The sequence below is a fragment of the Cyprinus carpio genome, chromosome A8, assembly GCF_018340385.1.
Source record: "Cyprinus carpio isolate SPL01 chromosome A8, ASM1834038v1, whole genome shotgun sequence".
Lineage (NCBI taxonomy): Eukaryota > Metazoa > Chordata > Actinopteri > Cypriniformes > Cyprinidae > Cyprinus > Cyprinus carpio.
Window position 1 is genome coordinate 19,700,221 of NC_056579.1, and position 16,456 is coordinate 19,716,676.

Genomic DNA, 16,456 nt, shown 5'->3' on the forward strand with positions numbered 1-16,456 from the left:
TTACTTTTTATCTCATAATTAAGCCGTTTTATCTTTATTACAACTTAGTACCTCATAATTTTGACTTTCTGTATCATAATTGTGACAGTTTACCAAAGCATGACATTTTTTGGACTCAAAAGGTCCTTTACAACGACATTTTTTACTTTAATTACCAAACTATTACACATCCCAGAAGAACTTTAATTCACTCTAATGACTTGAACAAGAAAAGCTTTTTGTGACCAGTAATTGAGTTGTTGCGCTAAAGATACTGTAGTTTGAACAAATGTGATCATCATACTGTAAGTGTACACGTGTGCATATATCAACTGTTGTTAAAATCTGGGGCAGAATCTGAGCTAGCTACAGTAATTGTGCTGGATAAACTATATTCAGAAGCTACAGTTGAGGTCAAAAGATTACATACTCCTTGCACTATTATTTTCTTCACTAGTATAAAAAAATAAAAAAATAACATGCATTTTGTACGATCCCTTGTATTTTGGGTAAAATACTTTGCAGATTCTGCAAGGTGTATGTAAACTTTTGACCTCAACTGTAAGCACTGGTTGTTCTGCGAAGCCTTAGTAATTTGTTGCAATTTCTGGACACTGGAGAGAAAGGCATTGATGTAATAGTCTCAGAAGGCACTTCACAGTCTTGTTAAGTCTAGAACTTTAAAATGACATCATACTCTGCATCTTTTTTGTGCCCAGGATGGTTATATCCTCTTGACATTTTTGGATGCAAAATTGCTAACTATGCTTTTTTTTTTAAATAAAGAACAGAATAGCCAATCAGTGTTCTCTCCAAAAGAATATAAAAAACAACTACTGGAAGTTATATTTTATGAATTGCTTTTAAGCCAAAGATCATGATCAAAGCCTACTGCAAACCTAAATGGAAACTAAAGTACTAGAAATTCAGGTGTTCAAGAGTTTACCTGCACAGGTGGCACAAGTCAAGTGGCACTTTTCACATGCCCGTCGGTGCCCATTATAATAGGTGCCAGGTTCACAGCTCAGCTGACACTTATTCCCCTGTAGACTAGCAGGAAAAGACAGAAGCAAAGAAAGAGGGAGAGACAGAATGGAAGAGGGAATTATTCAAAGAGGTTCAACACTGAGACGGAGCCACAACACAATTTATTACACACTTATGTTTCACGTCACTGATTTAAAACTGAGAGATGAGCCTCCAGAGCTTATAAGGGAAAAAAGGATAGTACAATTACGAAGTAAAAACTCATGAAAAATAATATTATCATTGTTGTGCAAAATAATAATAATGATGACAGCAGGAGCAGGTAAAAACACAAAACATTTAGCAATAGGCTCTCATCCAGGGGCCCACTAGGAGCCTCAGCAAACTTCACAGAGGGTCATAAGATGAATTTATATATATATATAAGAAGAAAGCAATTAAAGTATTTTTTCTAGTTATATCAAGCTCTAAAATATTTTCTTGAGTAGAAACTGCTATTTGTGATTAAAAAAAAAATAATAATAAAAAAAAAAACTTTAATCGCTAGAGGTGTAAAAATGTAAATCTGAAGAAAATTCAATTATCATTTTATTGAATTAATTTAAAAAAAAAAAAACTTATTATGGAATTTCCATGTGGGCTTTAATCTTTTTTAATTAATTGGACTAAATGAACATATTCACTGCCAGTTTCAACAATGCAAACATAAATGGTTGATGAAATAATACGCGAGGAAATACCTCTCAAAATGGTTGGCATGCAGCATTGTAGATCTGGTGTTTTTAATTACAATTTTTATAAAATTTTGCTAGGTTTTTTCTTCTCAGAGGGAAGGCCCACCTTCTAAACTCATGCAGTAGACTGATAAAGTTTCCCCGAAAACAGCAGTGAATGACAAGTCAAATGAATAATTACAAAGACTGTAATTGCAACCTTAAACCGAGAGAAACTGCAGGCAGGAAAATTCATCTCATCTGCACTCTAGCCCTGCCATCCTGCTTCATACCTTCTGTAGTCTAAACAAGTCTAAAAAGATCAACAACGACGGATTAAAGTCCAAATAAGTGGGTGAAAAAACCTTTACGTATATTCAGAGAATATTTCAAAACCATTCACAGAACAGCTGCTGCGCATTACGCCAGATTTTGTGCCATGACCTGTTTTTCTTTTCTCTCTCTGTTTTTCCACCTTTCTCTCTCCCTCTTTATCTAACGTCGGAGAGGAGTAGGAAAAGCCCGAGCAAACTCACTAGAGACAGTATTTCAACATACATCTAAACTCAAGAGCTACAACGTGTGTAACAGGATGTTTCCAGTGATAATTCAGCGTTTAGCCAGCGTGGCTTTATTCTGACAGCTCTCTGTGTAGATCGTAGGAAAGTTTTAGGCCAAGATTCTGACTATATTTCATATACTGGCTCTAAAAAAAAAAAAAAAACATGTCGGAGGTGGAATAATGTATTTGCAGTAGGCTGAATTACCTGAGACCAGTCTGGCATTCTGTGCAGATGTTCGCAGATGTACATTTCTTGCAATTCTCTCTGCATTTCCGGCACATGGTGGACTCTGCAAAAGAAAAGCCACATGAGGTCTCAAATTCAACAGCATGTGAGGTTTTCTGGAGTGAGATGAAGTGTGACTTGCCCAGGTCCAGGTAGAAGCCGTCAGGACAGGAGCTGGCGCAGCTGTTTCCTCCCTCCACAAGGTACAGACCCAAGCGGCAGGTTGAACACTGATCACTGCGGCTGCCCATGCAGGACTCACACAGCGGAGAGCACTTCTTACAGCGCTTTTTATCGTCCCGGAAAAACCCAGTCGGACACTCAGATACACACATCCTGAGAGACAGACAGACAGAGGTGGAAAGAGAAATGGAGAGAGACAGACACAGACAGGAAGAGCCACATGAGCCCAGAAAAATCAACATCTGGCAGCCGTGAGGAAAGACTTTCACCAGGAAACAAAGGCAAAAGTCAGGGTCTGAAAAAAGCCATCAACTCCAGATGTGAGTGCGGCTTGTGTAACTTGGGATGCCGGAGAACACAAAATCTATAAATGTAATCATGACACGTGCATGCACGCGCACACACACACACACAGAGTGTCTGGATAGATGTGAGATGTTAGCAGGGGCACACAGACACACAGCTGTTGTCAGCATGAGCTTTGGTGTTTTTATAGGAGTTAATTAATCTTTTGACTCCAAGTAATATTATTTTCAATAATAAAAAGAGTAGTTTCAGTAATACAAACATTCTGAAAATGCATTAAAAAGTTCTCAATTCTTTAGTAGCTCTAATTATGTTACGCAATGCACATGTTTCATGTTGGGGTATTGTATCACCCTGTAGCTAGGGAGTTTATTTTGCAATGACTGACTGTACAGCCAATTCATTATAAGGCTACATACCAAACAAATGAAAACATGGACATTTAATATTGATTTGAGTTTTACACCAAATTTAAGTGGGTCAAGTCGACATGTTCTTAGAAATGTCCTCATGTATTCATGCTGCTTTCATACACTACTGTTTAAAAGTTCTGAGTCGGTGAGATTTTCTTTTCTCATTTATTTGACCCAAAAAATAAAAATAAAAATAAAAATATGGTAAAAACAGTAAAATTGTGAAATTCTTTTATTATTTTTTATAATTGATTTATTTTTTTTTTTATTTTTTGTTGTATGTTTTTTATTTGTTTGATGGATGGATTTTTTTTATGATTAATTAATTATTTGTTGTATGTTGATCCTTCAGAAATCATTATAATATTAATATTAGATTTCTTATCATCAATGTTGAGAACAATTATTTATTTATTTATTTTTGTGGAAACGGTAATACAACTCAATACCACCATTCAAAAGAACAGCATTTCTTTGAAACAGAAATCTTTCGTAACATTTTAAATGGTAAATAAAAGTATTATTGTAATGTAAAAATTTTACTACCCCTAAACTTTTGAACAGTAGTGTGTTTTAAAAACAAATAAGATTTTCATATAAAAAGTTCAAATTTAATGACTAAAAATATCGTGTTACTCATCTCATAACATTTTATTCCATAAATAAACATTGATTAAATATAGGATATGATAGGATTGATTCAATTAAGCATATTTTTTTTTTACAAATAGCATTAATTATTTACAAATAAGTTATCAATTAATTCTAGTTCAACCTGAACTAACCTTGTCATGTTATAAAAATATGAAATGATCTGATATTTTAAGAGACCTACTGACCTACAGTCTAACAGTCATGAGGGTCTGCATGGATAAGTGATATCATTTCATGTTATATTTCTGTTTTATGCAAATGTCAGCACATTTGTTCTACCCCGAGATGCCTTTAATGCATCCAGTTAAAAAACAAAAAACAGTGGGCATTATGTTATTGAGTACCAACATTTTTTAAAAAGCAGTAAATAACAGTTATTAATGTGTACTGGTGTAATGAAAAGCTGTGTACCTGGTGTTGTTCTTGAACTTGAGGAAGTAGTGGAGGCAAGTGATGCACTGCTGGGGCCCTGGACCCTCACAGCCGTTCTCACACTCAGGGTGGCACGAGCCTTATGTGAGAAAACAGAAACTGAGCAGTTTCCACAGATGCGCAGTGATGCATAGTATAACTACAAAAGAGTACTCACCCACATACTCCTCACTGTACTCGTCATCAGGCTGAGGCTCCGCCAGTGAGCGAGGCTTGTCACTGCGGAAGGAGTACGGATGCTGGGAGGTGCCATAAAGTACCAGAGACCACTCTTTCAGCTTGCCTGGAGTGAATAACAAGTCAGTGGGTGTGCAATGAAATGAAACCCTCATTTATAGAACTAATATTTCTCAGCCTTCCCAATTGGAAATGGTTACTCACAAGTATGTCAGTATCAGGACTTAAACTAAACAAAGACTGACGTAATGAAAATAGGACTGCTAATAGACTCAAAAATTCAATATAAATAATTTACGATTAATGTAATTTATTTTTTATATTTAACGCTATGTTCTTTAAAAATAATGAGATTATGAGTCATTAAATGTATTTTCTTGTAATAACAGCATGTCATTAAGCGACATGGTTATCCCATTATAACTAGATATTATATCATTAAAACTACATATTTCGTATGTGACATGACAACAGGGGAAATAGATGTCACATCCAGTTCGATATTCCACCTGCATTACTGTCAATGGATGATTAAACATTTTGACCAAAAAAAATGAATCAAACTTGAATCTCGCACCTCAGTTATATTATATTATACCACACAGCCTAAGTTGATATGTATGTGTCAAATCACGTCTGTGTAAGACCATGTGTTGTTTTCAAAGGAACAGGTATTGTGTTTAGCTTGGAGAAAGAACCTGGTGCTTTCTGACTCCTGAGTTGGGAAGGAGAGTCATAAATCTCTAGTATCCAGTCTCCAGCAGCTTTCTCTCCCCAGCAGTGAGTTGTCATGAATTCCCAGTTCTTAAAGCCCTCCATTGAGTGATCAAAAAGCCTGCAGTAACAATAAACAGATGCTACACCAATGCACTTAAAAATACTGGACCAATTCAGTGGAAATCTGGGAATTCTTCCACTGAAATTCACCAGGGAGAAAGAACAAACCACAATATGCAGTAATTCTATAAAAGTAACCATTTACTGAAGATTAGTGCATAGTCTGTACACTGTACCTGTTAGCGAGCAGCTGTGACTTTGTCCCTGATGGTGACGTTAGGTTGATTGACAGGTCTCCTCGCCGCGGGTGTGTAATTGTTATACGTACGACCACATGCTCCAGATAAATAACATGATTGTTTGCATTATCCGTGCAGCCTGTTGCCTTGTACACCGAACGAACGACATGCTCTGGACGGATGGTTCTACGGGAAACAAATTTACATTTACTATGTATTAAATTTGACCTACTGTGGGATGTTTAAGAGCTATTGCATATACCTGATTTGTTTATCGGCATTCTCCACACAGATGTGCTGTGGGGGAACCTGTTTCCAGCGCTCTGCCTCTTTCACCATGGCCTCCGCATCCATCAACCCAAAGCCATACAGGTGACTGACTGTAAGAATATTTACAACTTAACTGTTCAACAAAAAAAAATAACAATATGCACACAGATTTAGAGTTACCATGAACACCAAAATTACCATCAGTCATGATCAGGGCTATTTTAGTATCATTGAGATGCTATTAGTTTTTATATTTATATTAAAATTTTATATTTTCCTCTCCATTTTTAGGAATTTTGTTGTGTGTTTTTGCAATTTTTATTGTTTTTTTGTCTGTACAGATTTTTTTTTTTTTTTTTTTTTTTTTTTTACAATTTTATTATTATACTTTTAATTTTGGTTATTTTAGTACATTGTTAAACTAAATGAAGATGAGAAACGATGCCTTGCCAACTAGATAAAACTTTTTTTATTGAATTTTTCCATTTCATTTTAAGTTAATGTTTATCATATTTCAAGTAATGACACTTTTTTATGGTTTTAGTTTACTATAATAACCCTGATGTATATTCATGTTGTAAAATTAATCGTCTCTATCACGGTTATGCTCACGTGACGTTACTACGCCATCATAAAAGCTAGTCAAATTAATGCGTTTCTAAGAGTTTATAAACGATTATGAACCATCGGAGCACAAAAAGTAGCGAAATTTTGGTATATGTGAGCACTGCCAGAGAGACGTCGGCGCGCACTCACCTGAAACGCGCGTACATAAAGCTGCCTCTCACACAGCACACGAGTACTGAACGGAGTTCTTTCTGGCACCTTATTGGGCTCGAACGGTCAAATACACACACTTACGTTTCAAAATGCCCATCTTTGAGAGTATCCTCATAAATACAGTCATTTATGTCTTAAGTGAACCTAAACAGTTGAGAAAAAAATGCATGTGTATCACTATATTAGAGCTGTGCATTCAGTCTTAATCTCTCACTGCTCTCAACTGAATCACTTTTCTAACTTCAATAGGAATAAATCCATATTTAATTTACACAAGTGAAGATAACATACATTTAAAAGGGGCTCTATGTAAGTTTTTGACTCTACTAAAGCATATAAATATCATAATATGTTTGCAGATATTTAAGAAACATGCTAAGTTAACATACTTGTTTATCTGAAAAACAATGCTACAGTCAGTTATTCTCCTTTGAAAATGTGCATTCCGGGCCTGAATGTCCTTCTCTGTTTTCGTTTGTGAAACCCTCCCACTGCCAGTTTACCCAACTGTAGTTCGGCACCCTGGGTTGCCAACTGGCAGAAAACATAGCATATTTCATTTCATTCATCGTCAAGTGCACTCGTTCCTGTTGGTGTCGTCAATCTGGCAACCTGAGTGTGTGTCAAGTCTGAGGAGGAGGGGCCGGGTGGAAAAAAAACCCCAGTATTTTGAATTTGGGTTGCAGTTTTTTGTCCTGTCGCACGAATTAGTTTCTTCTTATTTTACCACAAATTGTTTACTTGTCTTCGGTAAGCTTGAGAGTTTTTTTTAAGTAGACTAGTATTAGATTTTTGTGATACTGAAATCGATTGTTAATTATGAAATACATTTTTTTTTTACATTTTTGCTTTCATAAAAACCTTATTTAAAACACAAATAACTATACTGTCAAATCGTCATATAAGGTTTTGGTCACCCACCCTTAGTCTGGAGAACCCAAAAGACTGAGCTTGCAATAATGAAATCAACGTCTGAATATTTCTGGGTATGAAATTTCTCACAAGCATTACTTCCCATCTGATGGTTAAAAGGAGATGGGGCAGTTTAAAGAAATGAAAAAGCCTGTTACCGTTATAACCAGCGGCATTGGTTTTCCAGTCAGGAGCACTGAGATGGCCAGCACGGGATGTCTTCACTATTATGTGCTGTACATCTCGCCACGTCAGGAAAGGACTGCAACAGAGTCAAAAATAAGATTAATGGACATCTGTGTCTACGCGACCAATTGCATAATAACATCTCCAAACTGGATTCAATATCTCCAAACTCAATTATTAGAATCCAAACAATAATACTGGCCACAGTTTTCAGCTGTAGTTCACAAAGTCTCATTGCCTGGATGTCTGGTTGAAGCATTCGCTCCCATAATTCACCATGCACAGTGGGATCAAACATCAAACCAAAGAGAGATGGATGCCATGTGTCCCCGACTATCCCCCGAAATATCAAAACAATCTAACTCTGTTTGGTTCGCTGCATTGTGCTGGGAATATACAGTCACATGGCAGCCATATGCCAAGGTTCTCCTCAATTTCCCTTTATTTCCAGAAATAGCTAAACAGCATGTACAAAATATGATAGTATTGCACAATTATAACAGAATATATGGCGATCCATTTTACAGCACCTTCATAAATTTAATAAAAACAAAAAAGTGAGAAAAAAGGCACTCAATGCACATTGACTTTGCACAAAGTGACTTGAATGCACCTGAAGTCATAACTATGACTTCCCATTTCATAAATATAAATTTCCCAGAAGGCACACAGTCAAAACACATGAAGCGTTAATTAAATTAATTTAAGTTTCAGTCACTGATTTTGTGTAACCTGTATGAGTTTATTTCTTCTGTTGAACACAAAAGATGGTATTTTGAAAATGTTGGTAACCAAACAGCTGACTGTGGCAAGTGACTTCCATAATACTACAGAAGTCAGTGGCTAAGGTCAACTGTTTAATTAACCTCATTCTTCAAAATATCTTCTTTTGTGTTCAGAAGTAAGAAACTCGTATAGGTTTTTTATCAAGTGGAGGGTGAGGAATTTTTGGATGAACTATCCCTTTAATTCAGAGGGTCAGCAAGAGTGTGAAAAACATAACACCTGCATGATTAGTGGTTAAATTAGTGGTGCTAATTCCACTGAAGTGGCCTGGAACAGACACTTCCACTAAACAGCTGTTAGAGAAATGAGAGCATACAGTAGTTTGCTTCCACTTACTTTGCTTCCAGAGCGAGAGCAATGATCCCCGCTGCCATCGGCGCTGACGCTGATGTTCCAGTGTGACTGTCTGTGCAGCGCTGCCTTAGATCGGTTGTGATCTAACAAGAGAGACAAAGAAATTCAGGTTATTCTTGTGCATGGTGTTTCCATGTGTTAACTGGTAAACAAAGTGAATGTGTATTGACACTGCAGGTGAGCAACATGACGTGAAGTAACAATACTTGACCGCTCCTGTTATAATACACAACACTTTCTCCACTGAGAGTATGTGATAGACAGCTTTGTTTATTTTAACAAGTGTGTTGTAGTTTTGTTGCATTGCTTTTTTGTATTTTGTTATTTGAGTTTAGTTATAGTTAACTTTATTTATTTATTTATTTTTCATTTGCTTTTTTGAAAATTACTATTTTACGATTTTAGTATGGTTTAGATTTATATGGTGTATTCATTTTCATCCCGTCTCACACAGGGCCACAAATTGTTCCATCTGCTGCTTTAATCGCACATAATAAACTTAACTCAAAAAGATATATTGCCAAAGTTGAATTTTTATTTGTTAAATGCACTTCAGCAAACTGCAGTACTTACTGACAATGAAATGTGCTATAAATGTGCCATTGTGCTACACTTAGCTGTAAATTACCACCACTTTGGGGCATTTGTGATTCAGCAGCATGGACTGGATCCACTCAGATACTGTGTCAGCATCAGTTTGAAGTTTCATGCAATAAAATATTTGAAATATATTCAAGAGTTTAGTTTAAGGCCATTTGGATCAACTAAATGAGACTCTAATTTCAGCTGTGAGACATCTGCGTGATAGATTTCGGATTTACTCTGCTCTAAACGTTAAATCCACAAAAAACAAAGTGTGGCTGTTTTTGTTTTTTTTCTTTTAAAAGTCAACGCCCACTTCCTGTCTAATTGGATTGATATGTTTTATTTTTCACACTGGATCTGATCAGATCAGAAGTCTTAAAGTCCCCATTAAAACCAAAATCAAAGTTTTTGGCTTGTAGTATGAATATGTTGACCTTAGGTTACCTATAAGCTAGTGTGCTCCAAAACAATAACAAAATAGCACTGCATTTAGAAGATATAAGCATTCAAATCTTACAAGGTGCATCCCAAATCACAGACTAATGCACTATTCTATGCCATTTTATGGTATAAATAGTGCGAGTAGTGCATTCACACTAAAAATTCCAATAAGAAAAAGTGCACTTTAAATACCCAGATGATGCACTTATATAACCGAAAAAAAATGCAATATGGAATGTTGGACACTTCATGCATTCAACTGTCTCAGATTTAATTACGTAGCAAAGGGGGAGGGTCAACCAGACTCCAATTATTAATGACAAAATGACCTTATATAATTCATACTCTACATAACAGAGTACATAGTGCATAAGTGCGTAGAGTATAGTGTGCCATTTGGGACGCAGCTACTGTCTCTCACTTCCGCCAATATGGATTTTTGTTAGTGGTTCAGCTTCTCATCACATCAATAAACGAATCCAAAACCCTTATAGGCTAGACTGTGACTGTGGTCATAAACTGTAAAATGCAGCTTTACTGAGCTCAAGCGATGGCTCTGGCTGAGCTGTAATATAAACGAAACACAATAGGCTATTTAAAAAAAGGGGCAGAGCTGCTCGATATGTCCCACCCTGACTTCCTATTTCAGTTAAAATTCCGTCAACACATTGAATAATGCTATATTATGCATGACAGGCCAGTAGTTGGCAATATCCCTTTGTAAAGAAATACTCTGCGCCTGCGCTCATACCTATATACTAAACACACAATATGCAAGCACATAATGTCACCTTTTTCACAACTTCACGTTTTTGTAGTTTACACAAAAACAACTAAAAGCACTTGCATGTTGAAACCGGTTTAAAAAAGTTTGCATTTTCAAGCCACCCAAACACTCTTCTTCCGGGCGTTAGTCCCGCAGTGCGGAGTCCACCAATTGGCACAACATTCGCCACTTGGTTCAGTCGTGGGCATCGTCAGGGGCGATACCACGGGTCTGCATGTCGTCCCGAATGCACTCCATCCATTTCTTTTTGGGCCTTCCTCTTGGTCACTTCCCTCGGCAGGCTGAGGTGGAAGGTGGTTTTGACCACCAAGTCATCGTCACTCCGCATGACGTGGCCGTACCATCGCAGATGCACTTCTCGCATCTTCTCCATAATCAGAGCGACGCCCATGGCCCGTATGACGTCCTCATTCCGCACTTGTTTGAGCAGGGTCAAGCTGAGCGCCCACTGGAGCATGCACATCTCCATGGCGTGCATGGTGTTTCTGTGCTTGGCTGTAGCAGGCCAGCACTCTGATCCACACAACACGACCGGGCGCATGACCGGCATCTTCCTATCGCAAAACACACCTGTCACTTGCCGACATTTGAGCCACGCAGTGTTCACACGCGCTTGGGCATCAGGCAGTGAGTCGCCATCTGCAGAGAACAGCGAGCCGAGATATTTGAATTCTGCACTTTTCTTCAGGGTGTGGCCATTGATAGCGATGGATCCATCTGTCTGCATGCCAGCTTCCAGGTACTCTTGGTGATGCTGAACCGCATGCCATTCGCATTGAGTTGGTCCAACCATTGCTGCATTTGATGTTGGAGCTGCTAATGGGCCTCGTCCATGAGGCGGACATTGTCGGCGAACAGCAATGTCCAAGGGCGTGGTCGTTGGATCAGGCCTGCCTTCATTGTGTCCATGCATGTGATGAAGAGCAGGGGCAAGAGGTCGGATCCTTGGTAGACGCCGATGCAGATATCGAATGGCGACGACGTTCTGGCGGTGCAGCAGATAATGCTGGTGGTAGAGCATCCCCACCCAGTCGATGTAGGCCTCGGGGACACCATTGGACCGTAGCAAGTGCCAGATCAGGTCGTGTGGGATATGATCGAATTCCTTCTCCAGATCGAGGAAGGCAAGGTGGACAGTCGTTCTTTTCACAATGTCGCTTGATGAGGAGACGCAGTGCATAGATGGCGTCCGTCATACTACAGCCACTGACGAAGTCGCACTGGTTCGGCTAGATCATGATAATGTCCCGCAGGCACTGAACGATGACGCGCTCAAAGATCTTCATGGCATGGCAGAGGAGGCGAATTGGCAAATAGTCGGTGTACTCGGCAACGTCGCCCTTGGCTTTCCAGACGGGCACTGTGGTGCTCGTCATCCAGACTTTGGGAACGGCACCGTCGGAAATGACACTATTGAACAGGTCAGCGAGCAGTTCGGGCCCACCTCGGCCCATCGTTTCCCACACCTCGACTGGAATATCATCAGGGCCCGACGTCTTGTCGTTCTTCATTTTCTCAATTGCTCTCACCACCTCCTCGGTGGTAATCGGAGGGATGGGGCCAGGCACTGGTTCCGCACTTGGTATGGGCGGTGCGGAAATTTGGCATTGCTGATATCCCTAAAGTAGACGCTCTAACGACGGAGGATGGTAGATACTGTTGGCGCCTCCAGATGCTTCCAACTCCTTGTACAGCCGCACATAGTAAGCATCCCGCTTGGCCGTCACGGCCTGCTTGGCCATCAATTTCCTCATTCGATATTCCCACCAGTCGACGTCGAGCCTGGTCACCCGCCATCACTTGTAAGCGTGCTTCTTCTCAGAAATTGCCTCTTGGACAACGTCTGTCCAGAACCAGACTTGCTTGTCAAGATACCTCCTGCCGGGCTTGGATTTGCAGAGTGTTTCGGTGGCTGTGATGGGAAATTGGCAGACGTCCAGCATTGCTCTGTCGGCAGGTCAGGGTCGGCTCGAATCCCAGTGAGGGTCGGGTTTTAAGGGTGGCCTTGTGCTCCGGCAGCTTCCAACATTTTATCCTCTCAAGGTCGGTGCACAGGGGTGGTCGTTTCTCAAGGCGTAGGTGCAGGTCAAGTACCAGCAACCAGTGATGGCAGGTAGACATGGTCCGAGGGGATGACTTTGGCATCCATAACGGCCTTTAGATCGGCTCGCTGCGCCAGCCAGTAGTCGATTTGGGTCGAGCAGCCATAACTCTCATACTTCACCAAGTGCAATTCCCACTTCTTGAAGAAGGTGTTGGTGATGGCCAGGTCGTACGTTTCGCTGAAGTCGAGGATTCGCCGGCCATCAGCGTTCCTTGATCCCAAACCCTTGTCCGCCATGCGTGTGGCGATATCCGTCCCGCTCCAGGCCAACGTGTCCATTAAGGTCCCTGCTGATCACCATTCGGTTGGTTTGATCGAAGGAGAGGATGTGGGCTTCCAGGGATTGCCAGAAGTCGTCCTTCTTTCCATCAGGGTGACCAGTTTGTGGGGTGTAGCACGAGATGACGTGCAGCGGTACTGGGTGCAAGTCAATCTTGATCGAGATGAGGCGGTTCGACACCCGATTGACCTCGACGATGGCGTCACAAAACTTCTCGCTGATGATAATGCCGAGGCCGTTGGTGGAGTTGCTGTAGCCGACGTAGAAGACCTTGTAGCCTTCGCTGATTTCTCTCACCTTCGATCCTTTCCATTTCGTCTCTTGAACACAGGCAATGTCGACTTTCCTAGCCTTCAGAACACTGGAGAGGTGGTCGCAAATCGTATTCGATGCTGATACTTTTGGACTAGCTTCTTTAGCCCACCCCGTCCTAGAGCGGGTAGCCCTCGTCCACTTATGGCGGGGGTCGGGCGAGACCGCCGCACGTCGCCATCTCTTTTTTACCTTCAAAACTTTATTGAAAGTAAAGTTGGCTTAAATATTTTCACTGTTAGTATTTATGACAATAACCCTGGATGGGTAGATAATAAACTTGTGTGAATATAAGTGATCTAGAAAATGGACAGTTGCGAAAAACTATAATTTCAGCTGAACTACCTGAAAACTGCAGGAGATCACAACAAAGAGAAGTGCTAATGTCTGTAACACTGGGCTTCAGAATGTAAACATATATTGCAAAAGGAGTTTGAAAGCCAGTGTGGAATTTCACACGTCACTCTGAGACAAGCTGAGAGACAGGGAAGAAGCGCCGCTCTGTAACTCTCAGAGGAGTGTGTAAAACTGTGTGTGGGCTGTAAACCGCAGCGGTTAACACCAGGATGCTCTCATGACACAGTGACCAAAAGCAGATCAAACACACGTGTGTGGCCAAAGAAACACATGAAAATGCATTAGACGCATTTAAACAGCAATAAATTTAAAAAACGATGCGAGACACATCTCTACTTTCGAAGATATTGTGCAGTTTACTGGCGTTTAACTTCCAAAAGGTTTCCATAAATATTCGAACAAGTAAATATGTTTCCTTCAGCTCATTTTAAGCACAGATTAACATCAACATTTTGAAACAACAAAAAAAAGTCTTAAGATAAAAGCCAAGAAATTAAAATTCTGTCATTATTTACTCATTACTATGTCATTCCAAAACCATATGTTTTGAATGAAAAGCCTTGACTAAAATGCATTCTTTTGTATTTACAACCTAATTCTTCCTCATTAGAGTAAGGTTTAATTCAATTAAAAGGAATATATTTCTAACAAAAAAGTGAAATCTGTCATCATTTATGCACCTTTGTTCCAAACCTTTATGAGTTTCTTTCTTCTGTTGAAAACAAAAAAATATATATTTTGAATAATGTTTATAATCAAACAGTTGACAATTTTTTGTGTTCAACAGAAGAAAGAAACTCATAAAGGTTTGGAACAACTCAAAGGTGCATAAATGATGACAGATGACAGACGTGGTTGCCTGAAGCCAATTCAGCAGCAGGCCTGTTTTATGATAAGCAAGTTTACTCCGTGCTGAAGATCTAGATTTACGTCTCTTCTTACGATTTTGCGGTCGTAGTTCTCTCCGCTGCTGTAGGTGGTGGTGAGGGTGGAGGCGCACTCTTCCAGATACCAGGGCTTGCGGCCGCTCTCTGCTGTGCTGCTGATGGATATCGTGTAGATGCTGTTGGTGTAACCATCACATGAACAGTGATCGCGACTCCGACCGCCATTTCCTGACGCCCAAACAAAGATTGAACCCCGTCCTTTCCTGCCCTGTGAAGAAAAAAAAAACATAAGTGAACATGTTTTGTTTACGATGAAATATGTGCTTTTTAAAAATGACTATTTACAGTACACTTCTTGCAGAAACATCCCTCCAGGAGCAACCTAGAGTTTATGCTCAAGGGAACAGTGGTGATCGTGGCTGCAAAGGTAAATTTTAATGAAATTTCAAATAAATAAATAAGTACATTTTCTATATATAAATATATATACACACACACACACTCATTTCCTAGGCATATATTAAAAATAATTTACCAACAAACATCATCCGGATGCATTACGGTAATAAGAATTTGTCTCAATTCCAAACAAATAAATAAATATATTTTTTTTTTAACTGATTGACAGTTCACCCTTGAAACACTTCAAAGCAGGAACTAACATCATCAGGACAGCATAATCTACAAGCATTAATATCCCCCAGCCTTTTCTGATGAGAAGAGACCAGTATTACCTGAAGTCTATAAGTCTCACATACCTGAAACATGCCTAAACCACTCCAAACACACCTTTGGCACGGGATACATGCCAATTACTGACTGCGACTCATGACTCAGGGAAGATAAACTAAAATCACGTTCTAAAGTTCACTGCCGTAGCAGGTGGTGGAGTATGAGAAGGAAAGGAAAACACCCTCGGTGGGCCAGACTGCTGGAGAGACGTGACTGATGACCTGAAAATTACACTTGCGATTTATGAACGCCACATCATATGGAAAAAGGGAAAAGCATAACACACTTTTCATATAAACTTGAAGAATACTTCTATACATGCTGAGATGGCTCTTACCAGTCGGATGCCGTTTTCAAAGGCCTGTCTGGCGAGGGAAGCGGGACCATCCACGGTTTTGCCATCATCATCTGGACCCCAGCTGGCACTGTAAATATCTATGTGTTGAGGGTGTAGACTCAGTGATTTGGCCTCTACCATGTCTGTCACATCTCCGTCCAACATGCGGACACCTGCAGGACAAGCCCAAAGAATACACTGAAGATCAACATGCCAATGACATCCAACACCATGTCTGTCATATATATATATATATATATATTATATATATATATATATATATGTATATATGTATATATACACTCCCGTTCAAAATCAGCTTTATATAATATAACATTTTTAATCACTAAAATTCACATCTGTGACTTTACTATTGTGGGGTACTGGGTGCATACAGTGGTACTGTATTTACTGTATGCATGCAAGTATGAACAAAAGGCAGAATTCCCAGATACAGCAGTAGGTCCAAATCAGACAGTGACCGTCAGCCACACTCACCCCCAATCTTGGCGTTGTAAGCGATGCCCACTGTGCAGTGCGAGTTGTTGGCGGACGCCGCTACTTCACCAGCACATCTCGTGCCATGCCTGAACACAACACACCAGACGTTAGTGTTAGTAATGACACACACACATTCACCGACTGCATAAACAATGACTGGAGACCCTTACACAAGCACAGGCCCTGCTGCTGACCTA

The 16,456-nt window shown here is 39.8% G+C and overlaps 1 protein-coding gene across 3 annotated transcripts in view; it reads right to left on the reverse strand.

Moving 5' to 3' along the window:
- LOC109085748 (proprotein convertase subtilisin/kexin type 5-like) overlaps positions 1–16,456 on the reverse strand; it is a 50,199-nt gene that overhangs the window by 19,852 nt on the left and 13,891 nt on the right. For all 3 annotated transcript variants that reach the window (XM_042762662.1, XM_042762665.1, XM_042762664.1), the window contains exons 6-18: positions 16,257–16,345; positions 15,759–15,931; positions 14,745–14,957; positions 8,919–9,019; positions 7,769–7,872; positions 5,911–6,028; positions 5,646–5,834; positions 5,331–5,467; positions 4,613–4,738; positions 4,435–4,534; positions 2,610–2,803; positions 2,447–2,531; positions 926–1,029 (exon numbers count right to left, since the gene is read on the reverse strand). In XM_042762662.1, coding sequence (XP_042618596.1) covers positions 926–1,029; positions 2,447–2,531; positions 2,610–2,803; positions 4,435–4,534; positions 4,613–4,738; positions 5,331–5,467; positions 5,646–5,834; positions 5,911–6,028; positions 7,769–7,872; positions 8,919–9,019; positions 14,745–14,957; positions 15,759–15,931; positions 16,257–16,345 — 1,733 coding nt within the window. The remainder of the gene's footprint in view (positions 1–925; positions 1,030–2,446; positions 2,532–2,609; positions 2,804–4,434; positions 4,535–4,612; positions 4,739–5,330; positions 5,468–5,645; positions 5,835–5,910; positions 6,029–7,768; positions 7,873–8,918; positions 9,020–14,744; positions 14,958–15,758; positions 15,932–16,256; positions 16,346–16,456) is intronic.